The sequence below is a fragment of the Monosiga brevicollis genome, genomic scaffold, assembly GCF_000002865.3.
Source record: "Monosiga brevicollis MX1 MONBRscaffold_9 genomic scaffold, whole genome shotgun sequence".
Lineage (NCBI taxonomy): Eukaryota > Choanoflagellata > Craspedida > Salpingoecidae > Monosiga > Monosiga brevicollis.
The window spans coordinates 1237391-1247939 of NW_001865046.1; the positions used below are offsets into that span (position 1 = coordinate 1237391).

General features: G+C 54.6%; 3 protein-coding genes across 3 annotated transcripts; 2 read left to right on the plus strand and 1 right to left on the minus strand.

Moving 5' to 3' along the window:
• Window positions 1-237: 237 nt before the first annotated feature.
• MONBRDRAFT_25342 (uncharacterized protein) lies at window positions 238-2273 on the plus strand (the record flags this gene model as incomplete). Its single annotated transcript, XM_001745548.1, has 8 exons — window positions 238-298; window positions 398-504; window positions 608-729; window positions 801-896; window positions 1012-1148; window positions 1265-1553; window positions 1666-2042; window positions 2146-2273. 8 exons carry the CDS (start codon window positions 238-240, stop codon window positions 2271-2273), a joined length of 1317 nt encoding a protein of 438 aa, XP_001745600.1.
• Window positions 2274-2832: 559 nt separating this feature from the next.
• MONBRDRAFT_37029 (uncharacterized protein) lies at window positions 2833-5542 on the minus strand (the record flags this gene model as incomplete). Its single annotated transcript, XM_001745700.1, has 9 exons — window positions 2833-3620; window positions 3767-3961; window positions 4185-4268; window positions 4347-4438; window positions 4571-4857; window positions 4995-5072; window positions 5165-5239; window positions 5348-5380; window positions 5504-5542. The coding sequence occupies 9 exons, from the start codon at window positions 5540-5542 to the stop codon at window positions 2941-2943; spliced, it is 1563 nt and encodes a 520-aa protein (XP_001745752.1). The 3' UTR covers window positions 2833-2940.
• Window positions 5543-5910: 368 nt separating this feature from the next.
• MONBRDRAFT_32376 (uncharacterized protein) lies at window positions 5911-9264 on the plus strand (the record flags this gene model as incomplete). Its single annotated transcript, XM_001745549.1, has 13 exons — window positions 5911-6063; window positions 6084-6161; window positions 6536-6615; window positions 6909-7000; window positions 7104-7180; window positions 7314-7378; window positions 7484-7619; window positions 7729-7821; window positions 7957-8106; window positions 8292-8356; window positions 8485-8562; window positions 8729-8798; window positions 8915-9264. 13 exons carry the CDS (start codon window positions 5911-5913, stop codon window positions 9068-9070), a joined length of 1293 nt encoding a protein of 430 aa, XP_001745601.1. The 3' UTR covers window positions 9071-9264.
• Between the last annotated feature and the right edge of the window lie 1285 nt (window positions 9265-10549).

A 10549-nucleotide genomic window follows, 5' to 3' on the forward strand; every position in this document is an offset into this window, starting at 1 on the left:
CACACACACACACACACACACACACACACACACACACACACACAAAGGGCCAAATTGTCAGCATATTCACAAAGTATAATAGTATCCTCCACTTTTAAAAACGAAAATTTTCGCCAAAATTCAAAAAAGTGCTTTTTTGGGGGGGTTTTTTCAATTTTACTTTTTTTCGGGTTGGACTGCTGCTGCTGCTGCTGCTGCTGCTGCTGCTGCTGGAGGAGGAAGTGACGGTACAACTGGATGAGAACGGGATGCACAAGGGCTGAGGCAGGCGGCTTTGTCTTCATCATGGATCAACAAGGTGTGTGGGCTTGTCGTGTCGCGATGGACCGCCGGCGGTCTGCTTAGCTCAGCATACATGCGGATGTTTTGCGGTGGGGCTGACGACAAATGTTTGCAGGCTCTCGTGTGCGCGTCGCGCAGCTGAGCGACTACGAAGTGTTGGAGGTCATTGGCACGGGCACGTTTGGAACGTGCGAAAAGATTCGACGCAAGAGCGACCAGCAGGTGGGTTTCCCGCCATCGCTGTACCCAAGTCATCATCCGAAAAGTCATCACCCGAACTTACCCCGCCTTCCGCCACCTCGACATGTCACGCCCCTGGCCTTAGCTATTCGTTTGGAAGCGCATTCGCTATGGCGAGATGAACGATAAGGAAAAGCACATGCTCGTGGCCGAGGTTAACATCCTCCGTGAGCTCAAGCACGACCACATCGTGCGCTACCATGACCGGTACGTACGCCCTGGCCAATGCCCCAAACCCGATCGCCTGGTCTTGACCTCACCTAAACCCGTGTCCGCAGCGTTATTGACCGCGAGAACAGCACCATCTACATCATCATGGAGTACTGTCCGGGAGGTGACCTGGCCGCTCTCATCAAAACCCATCGTCGACAACGGTGAGTTTCCTGATGCTGCAAAAAAATGCGTTGCAAGCTCGCTCGCCGTGCCAACACGTCCCCATGATGCCGTCATGTGCACCTTATTGCATGCCTGCACGACATGCCCCCGCAGTACACGGGCGTCGGAGCAGCTGATCCGTCGGATTTTCCGGCAACTGGTTGAGGCTCTTGGCGTGTGTCACCACCGAGCACAGGGTGCCATCATTCATCGTGACCTCAAGCCTGGGAACATCTTCCTTGATCAAAATGGTGCGTAGCGTACAGAATTCATTCCTAGCAACGAGCGTTTGGCATGCCGAATGCCCTCACCCATATCATCGACTCTCTCTCCACCTCCGTCTCTCATCGCTGCGTTGCTGACGCAGGCAACGCCAAATTGGGTGATTTTGGGCTCTCCAAAGTGCTGAGCGCTCGCACAAATCTGGCCAGCACATTTGTTGGCTCCCCCTACTACATGAGTCCAGAGCTGATTTCTGAGTGCGCATACACAGCCAAGAGTGACGTGTGGTCCCTAGGCTGCATCATCTACGAACTCGCCGCTCTCCATCCCCCCTTTGAGGCCTGGTCCCAGGCCGAGCTTGCCGTCAAAATTCGCAAGGGAACCTTTGAACACTTGCCCACCACCTATTCAAGAGAGCTGGACGACTTGGTCCGGTGCGTTGACGTCCTTTGTCTGAACGCGCGCCAAGGCCATGGTCGCAGCTACATGCACATGAGGTACTCACCCCGTTTATTATGCCCGAATTGCCACTCGCTTTGGTTCTAGATCCATGCTCCAGCAAGACTATCACCTACGTCCCTCGGTCCTTGAGCTTCGCAAGCATCCCTATTTGGCATATGCCCAGGCCTCGCCCGACGTACGGGCCATGCCATCAACACCTCCCGCCGAACAACATCGTCCGGTTGCACGCCGCGGACAAGCACGCCGTTTGCCCAGCACGACCAGCAGTGATCACGACAGTAGTGGCAGCGGCGCCGAATGCCGACGCTGCGATCGCTTGGCCCGGCTGGAAGAAGAGCTGGCTCAGCGCCAAGCCGCTTTGGATGCCCGGGAGCAGCTATTGGATGCACGCCTTCGTGCGCTCGACCAGCGCGAGCGCCAGCTCCAACTCTTTACCAAGCAACATGCTGCGTTTGGCAAAGGTACGCATCAGCACTCATCCCAAGCGGCCTCCACTCCTTCCCACCCACCCTGCTTCAAGAAGCGCCAACCTTGCTTGCCCTGACCGTTATTGACACATTGTAGAAAATGAGGCACCTGCTCTGCGCAAGATTAGGACACCGTTCGCGCCTGGCGGAAGCCCTCGAGAACGGGTCGTCTACAACGTCTACAGTGAAATCGGGGCACCTTGGCCTCAAGCTGGCACGCCATGAGCAAAAACTGCTCGGGTGCTTAAAGTCTTCAAGATCCTCCCTCATAGTAAATAAACTTCTCCAGTGTCTAGCCCAGCACGATGTTGCACATAGATGAAGACCATCCGTGGTTATTGCTGGGCTCTCTGTTCCATCATTTCTTGAGAGCCCGATGTCTCATGCGGGCTGACCTGTGCGCCAGAGGCGCCAACTTTGTCGTCGTCTTCCGTTTTTAAATCTTATTTCCTCTTTGTGTTCGCCGGTTTATAATCGATTTCGTTATTTCTTCGATTCTTTTACTCATTCACGTCGACGCTTTCAGGTTAGTAAAAGGCAGCCGGGTCGATAAGTGACCCGACATGTCGAGTTTTCCTTGTTCCAACAAAGTGAAGCAGTAGGAGATGGTACATTACCGAGTACAAATGCCCTGGCCATAACGGGATACGACAATGTATGAGAGTTTGCAAAAAAAAAAAAAAAAAAAAAAAAAAGAGAAAAAAAAAACGATGACAACACCTCATCCTTTTCGTTCAGCAAAAACCGAAATGGATTTGAGAAAATGGGGTAGCTCAAGACGCTTAAATTTTGAATCAATTTGGAATCAAAAGGTAGCGGCGGATCACGAGGCTTGGACGGGCACAGAAACGGTGGCTGTTGCGGCTCAACACGAAAAAGAAGCACGCGGTGTTTACTTCATGGTGGGCATGGCAGTGGCAGCCTTGAGCACATCAGCATCGGCGTCGCGCCAGAGGCTGGTGACGGTCTTGAGCTGAGTGTAGAAGTTGACGCCGGCCTTGCCATAAAAGTTGCAATCGCCGAGGAAGGAGCCCTTGTTACCGGTGAAAGAGAAGAAGGGAAGGGGCACGGGAATGGGGACATTGACGCCGACTTGGCCAGACTCAATCTCCATGGTGTACTTGCGTGCCGCAGCACCAGAGTTGGTGAAGATGGCCGTGCCGTTGCCCCAGCGGTTGGCGTTGACCAGCTTGATGGCCTCATCGATGGTGTCCGCATGAAGGCAGACAAGGACCGGGCCGAAAATCTCCTGTTGATAGCAGTCCATGTCCGTCGTAACGTCAGTCAAGATGGTGGGGCCCATCCAGTTGCCGTTGGGGTAGCCCTCGACTTGGACGTCACGGCCATCAAGAAGAAGGCGAGCACCCTGCTGCACGCCGCTTTCCACAAGATCAAAAGCGCGCTGCTTGGCCTGGGGCGAGATCATGGGTCCAATGTCGGTGCCGGCCACGTCGCCTGCGTTGACAGTGAGCTGCTTGGCCAGACCCACCAGGTCCTCAGCCCAAGACTGAGCCTCACCAACCAGCACCACCGTGGAGAGAGCCATGCATCGCTGACCCGCAGCACCAAAAGCTATGAACAGCGATCCGACCAAGTGTGGCCAGGCAACAGTGAGGCATGACAATGGCACGAGTAGTGGCACGATCGTCCGTGTTGATGCGCAAATGACGATCTGAGAAGAGCTGAAGCCAAACAAAAGCAGGTAGAAGGGGACGCACCGGCGCCGACGAGGGCGTTAAGCGTGGCCGTCTTGTTGGCATCGGGCAGAATAACACCGTGGTTCTTGGCGCCCATGTTGCTCTGAACACGCTTGCCGTTGCTGGTGCCTCGGTCCCAGATGTGCTTGCCAGCCTGATCCGAACCAACGAACGAGATGGCACGGATGGCCGGATCGTCGCAGACAAAGTTGACAGCTGTTGACAGACAAGCATGGAAAAAGGTGGAATGAGACGAGTCTTCAAGTGTGCAGACGGAAACACACGAGGAAAGAAAATACAGGGAAAAAATTGAAAAAAAGAAAAACAGAAAAAGAAAAAGAAAAAGAAAAAAGAAAAGATTCGTCATCATGAAGGCTTGAAAGCACACACAGGAAGATGGGGAATCGGGAGGTTAGGAAAAAAAAAAGGGAATACCTACCGTCATGAGCACCGTGAATGACGTTGAAGACGCCCTTGGGGAAGCCGGCCTCCATGGCAAGTTCCGCGATCATCATGGTAGCAGCTAAGGGAGCGTTGAGTCGGTGAGGGGCGGGCATGTTTGAGGGTGTCAGCAACCAACGCCTCGAGGCAACCACCTTACTTGGCACGCGCTCGCTGGGCTTCATGACCATGGTGTTGCCACAAGCAAGGGAGAGCATCATCCAGAGAGGAATCATGGCCGGGAAGTTGAAGCTGCACACACGAGGGGGGGGGGACGATGGACAGTGCCATGGCCATGCGTGAGAAATGAGCCATGGCCCGGTGCATGACGCTGCACCTTTGAGAAATGAAGCAGTTGGTATGCAACGCGTGCCAAGTTCTTACGGGCAAATGCCACCCGTGACGCCGAGAGGAATGCGGTAGCTGTAGGTATCCAAGTCCTTGGCCACGCCGGGAACGGTTTCACCCATCATCAGGGTGGGGATGGAGCAGGCGTGTTCGATGACCTGGATGCCACGCAAGACGTCACCCTCGGCGTCGGCCAGGGTCTTGCCCTGCTCCTTGGTGATGGCGGCGGCAATGCGAGACTGGTTCGCACGCAACAGGTGCTGCAGCTTGAACATGCAAGCTTGGCGTGTCAGAATGGAAGTATCCTTCCAGGTGGCAAAAGCCTACGGGTGGCGCAAAGCAGGAAGAGGAGGGGCTTGAGATGGGAGGGGTGTTACCTTGGCCCAATTACGTGGCTGTGGTGCAAAGATAGTGTGTGTGTGTGTGTGTGTGTGTGTGTGTGTGTGTGTTTTGCACGTACAGCGGAGGCGGCATCGCTGGCTTCTTGCATCTCAGCCTGGGTGGCGGCGGGCACTTCGGCAATGACCTCGTTGGTGGCCTAGGTCGTGTACGCCACGACGAGTCAAGTGAGCGACACCAGGTATGCTGTGCGCGACACCGGTCGGGCGGGCGGGCGTCGACAAGACATACCGGGTTGTGCACGGGGATCCAGTTGGAAGTCTCGCTGTCACGGAATTCGCCGTTGATGAGCAGCTTGACGCGGGGCTATGAGATGGCAGATTGGGTAACGGAGGCGTGGGTGTGAGGTGATCGATGGTTGGTTGAAAGCGTGCTTGTGCATCTTAGCGCACGAGGCGCTGCGAAGAAGCCTACCGTCGTGCTGGCAAAGCGCATGGCGCTCAGGTGCTACGAGGTGAAACAAGGAGCGCGGAGGAGGCAAGGGACATGCAGGGTCAATGGTCCCGCCAACATCAACCAGGCCAAAAGCAGATAGACGGGGTGGCAACGGCAATTGGAAGAAGCACATACACGCAGGGTCGTGGGACGGAAGAGGGAGCGGAGGGCCATGGCTGGTGAATACTTGTGTCCGTCAGCTCTCCTGAAAAATCCTTCTAATCAAGAAGCATCATCGCAACGGGCCGAGGGCAGACATGGTCAAGATGAGTCGAAGGCGAGGCCATTTAATCCACAGACCCATGTGCGTTCAAGCCTCTCAGGCCCAGCGGACGGCCCGAGGCCAGCGCGGGGTCACAGCTGCTCAACGTCGTCGAGCGACGGCCCCAAAACAGGGTGACATTGTCTCACATTCCACACGGGCAGGCAGATGCACACAAACGAGCCACAACTCAAATGCCTTCGCTCTATCCCTTCCTTCCCCTCCCGTGCCATTACCGCTACCCGCGCCGAGCTCCTCAGCCGCGAGAGGCAGAGGGGCCATGCCAGGCGCGTCGACCTCCATCTCTCTCTCTCTCTCTCTCTCTCTCTCTCTCTCGTTGTGCCGTCAGCACACCATTCGGTGGCTGTGCAATCCGCTCACCGCTAAGAGAAAGTGCGACTACGATCACACTTTCTACATTACAAAGCGTAATGTATTACACACTTGATATAGATTTCAAGTGTAGCAGTAAGTACACTATGGGAGGATGTGCTAATCGACTCGTGTGGTGTGATGGCTTACAAGCTGATTGTAAATCTGCATCTTCCTATCAAACAGAAACATTAAAATACCTTCGAGACACTAACAAAAATACATCAACACCCTAATTATCGTCGACTTGTTGACGTCTTTTGATCAACGTCGCTCAATGACATATGGTAGCGGACGACGGAGCAGCAGGCGTTGCATGTGTGTTGCCTTTTCTTTTGTTCACCGATCATCTTGCTCTGCTACACGGTCTTGATCTCTGTCCCTAGCTTTGGCTTTCTGTTTGACCCTGTCTCTGAGTTCAGAACGGTCTCTGGCTTACTCTCTCACACACAGGCGTTTAAGCGTGTGATACTATTCTAGGCGTATCTGCATCTCTGACAAGACCTGACTCTGGGGTTGTATCTCTGCCACAGCCTCTCACTCAATCTCCCTCTCTCAAAGTACACTTCGCGCTGGCTCATTTCTCGTTTGCGCGCTCGCTCGCTCCCACACGGTTTGTGACGCGACGGGATCGGAGACGGTGCTCTTTTGCGATAGCTTCAGCTGCGTAAGTGCGGAAGGTGGCTGGCCATGGGTGCCAATCGAGGGGCTTTGGTGATCGTGGGGCCAGTGGTGCGCCCCGCCCCCCTCACCCCAGGCATGCACGGGACAAGGGGCGTCACGCTCGCCCTTGCTTGTGCGTGTCGAGCAGCCCTCGGTTCAGGCCGGGCACTTTGCGGCTCTCTCTTGGCGTCAATCAAACGCATTTTCATTTGGGTTCGCTGGTCGTCGTTTTGGGGCTTTTAGCTTTACCATGGCCATGTCGATCCGCTCGTCGCGCGGTGCGCTTCAGCACCTGCGCACCCTTGCGCGCCAGTACGCCGTCTCGGCTCAAGAAGGTACTTTGGGTGCCAAGTCGCCGCTTTGAGCAGGCCGTTGTCACCAGCCCTGACCTGCTCCTTATCCTCCTCACCCCGGCTTGGCTCGAATTTTGCTGAGTAGCGACGAACATCGACTCGACCCTCGTTGAGGCTTACCAGGCCAATCCCTTCAACATTGACAAGATTGATATGAGTGAGGTGCGTTCTCGTCCCTGCTCTTCGCCGGCTGAGCTTTTACCCTTGCCTTTGAGCCACTGCGCGCAAAGGGCTCGTGGTGTGCCCGTCAAGGTTCGCCGCTTATCCTTCTGCTGGCTGAAATGACCCGATGCAGCTCCGCTTCGAGCCCGAGGAGAACACCAAGGGCGTTGTGCAACCCCAGCTCTACGTCGGTGACAAGTGGGTTATGCTGTCTTTATTTTCATCTGATGGGGGCTCGTCAACCCTTCTCGATCTGATCCGCCCCACCTTTGCCCGTCACCTCTCCCCGGCTGACGCTCACAGGAAGGGCCTTGAGATCTTGACGCCCTTTATGGTGACGGGCTACACCTACTTCAGCAAGATCGGCAACTTTGGTGTTGACAAGAACTTTGGCTCGGGCAAGTTCAGCATCAACAGCCTCAAGGATGCTGAATACGAGGTGAGGGACTTGGTTTCCCACTTTCTCGATAAGCCCTCGCGCCCGCTTCAAATACCTGCTGCTACGAATCATCACCTTACACTCTCGCTTGGGCGGCACGTCATTCCAGCTGATGCTGACGAACCGCCCGCTCTCCATCCAAGAAGGCGAGAACGAGCAAGCCAATGCCTTTTTTGAGCTTCTTTCCGCCTTCCGCAACAAGGTGCGTGCCGGCACTGTTCATCTATTGCTTCTGGCCTGCGGATCCACCTCGTTGATTTCTCTGTAAAACGTTGGCGTTGACTTGTCATGCCCTGCTCTCATCGTCCTTCATCGGTGCTGTTCTCGGCGGTTGTAGCTGATTGCCCATGTGGGTGAGAACCTGTCGTCGTACGACGTCCTGAACAAGAAGCACAGCTACCTGGCTGATTCCACCGATGAGGTTCGCAGCAAGGTCCTCAGTGGCTGCACCTCTCAGCTCATGCGTCCCATCACCTTCAAGGATTCGGTATGTGGCCTGCCAGTGGTTTTTCCCCTTCCTTTTGGCTTAGCTGCTGCGAGTCAAGGATCAAGGCAACCAGCATCCAGATGGTCTACACAGGGGTCGATGTCGGTCCTAGTCTGCTTGCCTCATTCAATGTGCTCTCTGATGTTGGTGTATGTGTGTGTGTGTGTGTGCGCGCGCGTGAGTAGGAGAGCACTTACCAGGCTCTGAGCCTGCGCGAAAAGGTCTACCTCAAGGCCCTGCCCGATGTCGAGTCAGTTCCCCTCACCCGCCATCCTGCTTGTTACTCAGCATGACGTTCCTGGGATGTCGCGGCACGAAAAGGGCGCTTTCCTCGTCCCTCTCATCCGTGCCTCATCCCATCCCCTCTTCTCCCCTCAGGATCAAGGCCTTTTGCGAGGAGGACCATGACATGGCACAAGATGGCTATTTGCGCAAATACCTCCCCGTCTATGATGCGTACGTTTTGCCGGTGTGGCAGACATCTGCTGCGGCTAACTCTGCTGCTTCCGCGTCGATTGACAGCTCTTTCTTTTCCGCATCCACTGACGCTGTGTGGTCATGCCGCTTGGTGCGCGTGTTGTCTGTACCTTGCTTCCTTGTTTTACGCTTCACATCTTTGCAGGAGCGGCGACAAGCTTCCCGTCGAGACGTTCAAGATTGGCTTTGGCGACGTCGTATCTTCAGTCCTGCGCGTACGTGTACTGCTTGCAATCAGCTCTGCCGAGGCCAAGGAATGGTTGATACCAAGGGGCTGTTTTAATGACGTGCATTGTTTGACCCTGATGTTGTCGCATTTTGTTTCGCGTAGGTGCAACCTTACATTTACAACGTGGGTGGCAACGCGGGCATCAAGATTGCGCTGCGCCTGCGCTCCGTGACGGTGGGCCGTCAGCGTGTTGCCAAGGAGGCCAAGCAGACCGATAACCTGGGCACCGACGGCAGCCCCTTTGGTAGCCTTTTGTAAAGCAATCGTGACCTTTACTTAATTTGGATGTAGAGAGTTGCCTTCCACCACTCCTATACAAGCATCACTTCTTGGTTTTTGTCTTTGCGGCTTTGGGTTTTGGCGATGAATTTCTCCTCCTCGTTCCCGGCTAGACCTGGGGCGCTGGTCGTGGAGATGCAGCGCATCTTGTAAGCCATTTTTTCATGATTGTGACGAGTTCTTCCTCCACTTGTCTTTTCTACCTGTCCACAAGCCACATCTGTGCCGTCCGTGTGCTTCGAACAATCACAGCGGGAAGAAGGAGTTGAACAGGGTAAAAGAAAAAAGAGAAAAAAAACCCACACAAAACACCCGAAAGGAAACCACAGTAAAACAGCTGTTTAGCACAAGATGGACCAAGCTTTGTTTGTCTCACCCAACAAAACAGCACCCATCCTGATAGGATGGCGCCAACGGCCACCACCCATACGCAACCACACCCGATTGACCCTTTAACACTAATATCCGCTTGATCGAGTCACACTTGTTGTGTGTTGTGTGGCGATTGTCTCTCGTCCGTTTTCTTTTGTTTGAGCTGTAAATGTGTGACGGATTTTCCGACCAGGAGGAGTAGGATCAGAGATGTAGACGGGTGTGGGGTATGATGTAGAGATGATGGTTGGGGGTGGAGCGGTGTAAAGGGGGCAAGCAAGCTGTTGGCAGAGAACGTGGCCTCGGCCTCGCACAGCCTAGAGAGTGCCCACAACTGACCTAGTATGAGTTGCCTGACACAGCTCGGGTCATACACAACGAAAGCGCCCCACGCACACAGGTGTGGGTATTCTCGTTATAAAATAACGATAAAGCAGGCTACAGGTGTGGGACCATGCTGAACGGGGGTGGCTGCCCTTTCAAAGGGAGGCGTTGGACGTATTTTTCTGCGTTTTTCAGAGTCTCACAACACGTACGTACCGCTGTTGGTCTGGCTGGTCGCCCCGATGCCCCGACGCGCTGTGCGCGCGTGTGTGTATGTATGTGCGTATGTGTGTGTGAGGGTGAGCAAGAGAGAAGGAGAGGGAGGGAGAGAGAGGAGAGAGAGAGGGGAACGTAGCAAAACGTGAGAGAAAAAAAATCGAGAGAGATTCAAGCCATTGACTGGCAGATGGAAAGCTTTGAAAAATGGCAGCGGCATCATGGTTTTTAAAGGGTGAGCGAGGTGTCCAGGTCAAGAGGATAATGGTGTGGCCATGGGTCTGGGTGTGCTGACTGAGCCCCCGGCAGAGTATTATTTTGTTTTGCTCATCGGCAGCGTCGCTTGACCCTTCTCTTTGTGATCGTCTGACCATGTGAATGCACGCTTGCTGCTCAATGCGATAGGGTTGACTTTTCTCGTCCGTGCTTCCTCCCGCCGTTGCTGCGGTGGCGCTTTTGCGGGGGAGGTGCTTTTTTGCTCTTTTCGTCTTCCCAGTCCGGCTGGCCTTGATCGGTGACCCGGATTGACTCGCCGTGGTTAAAATC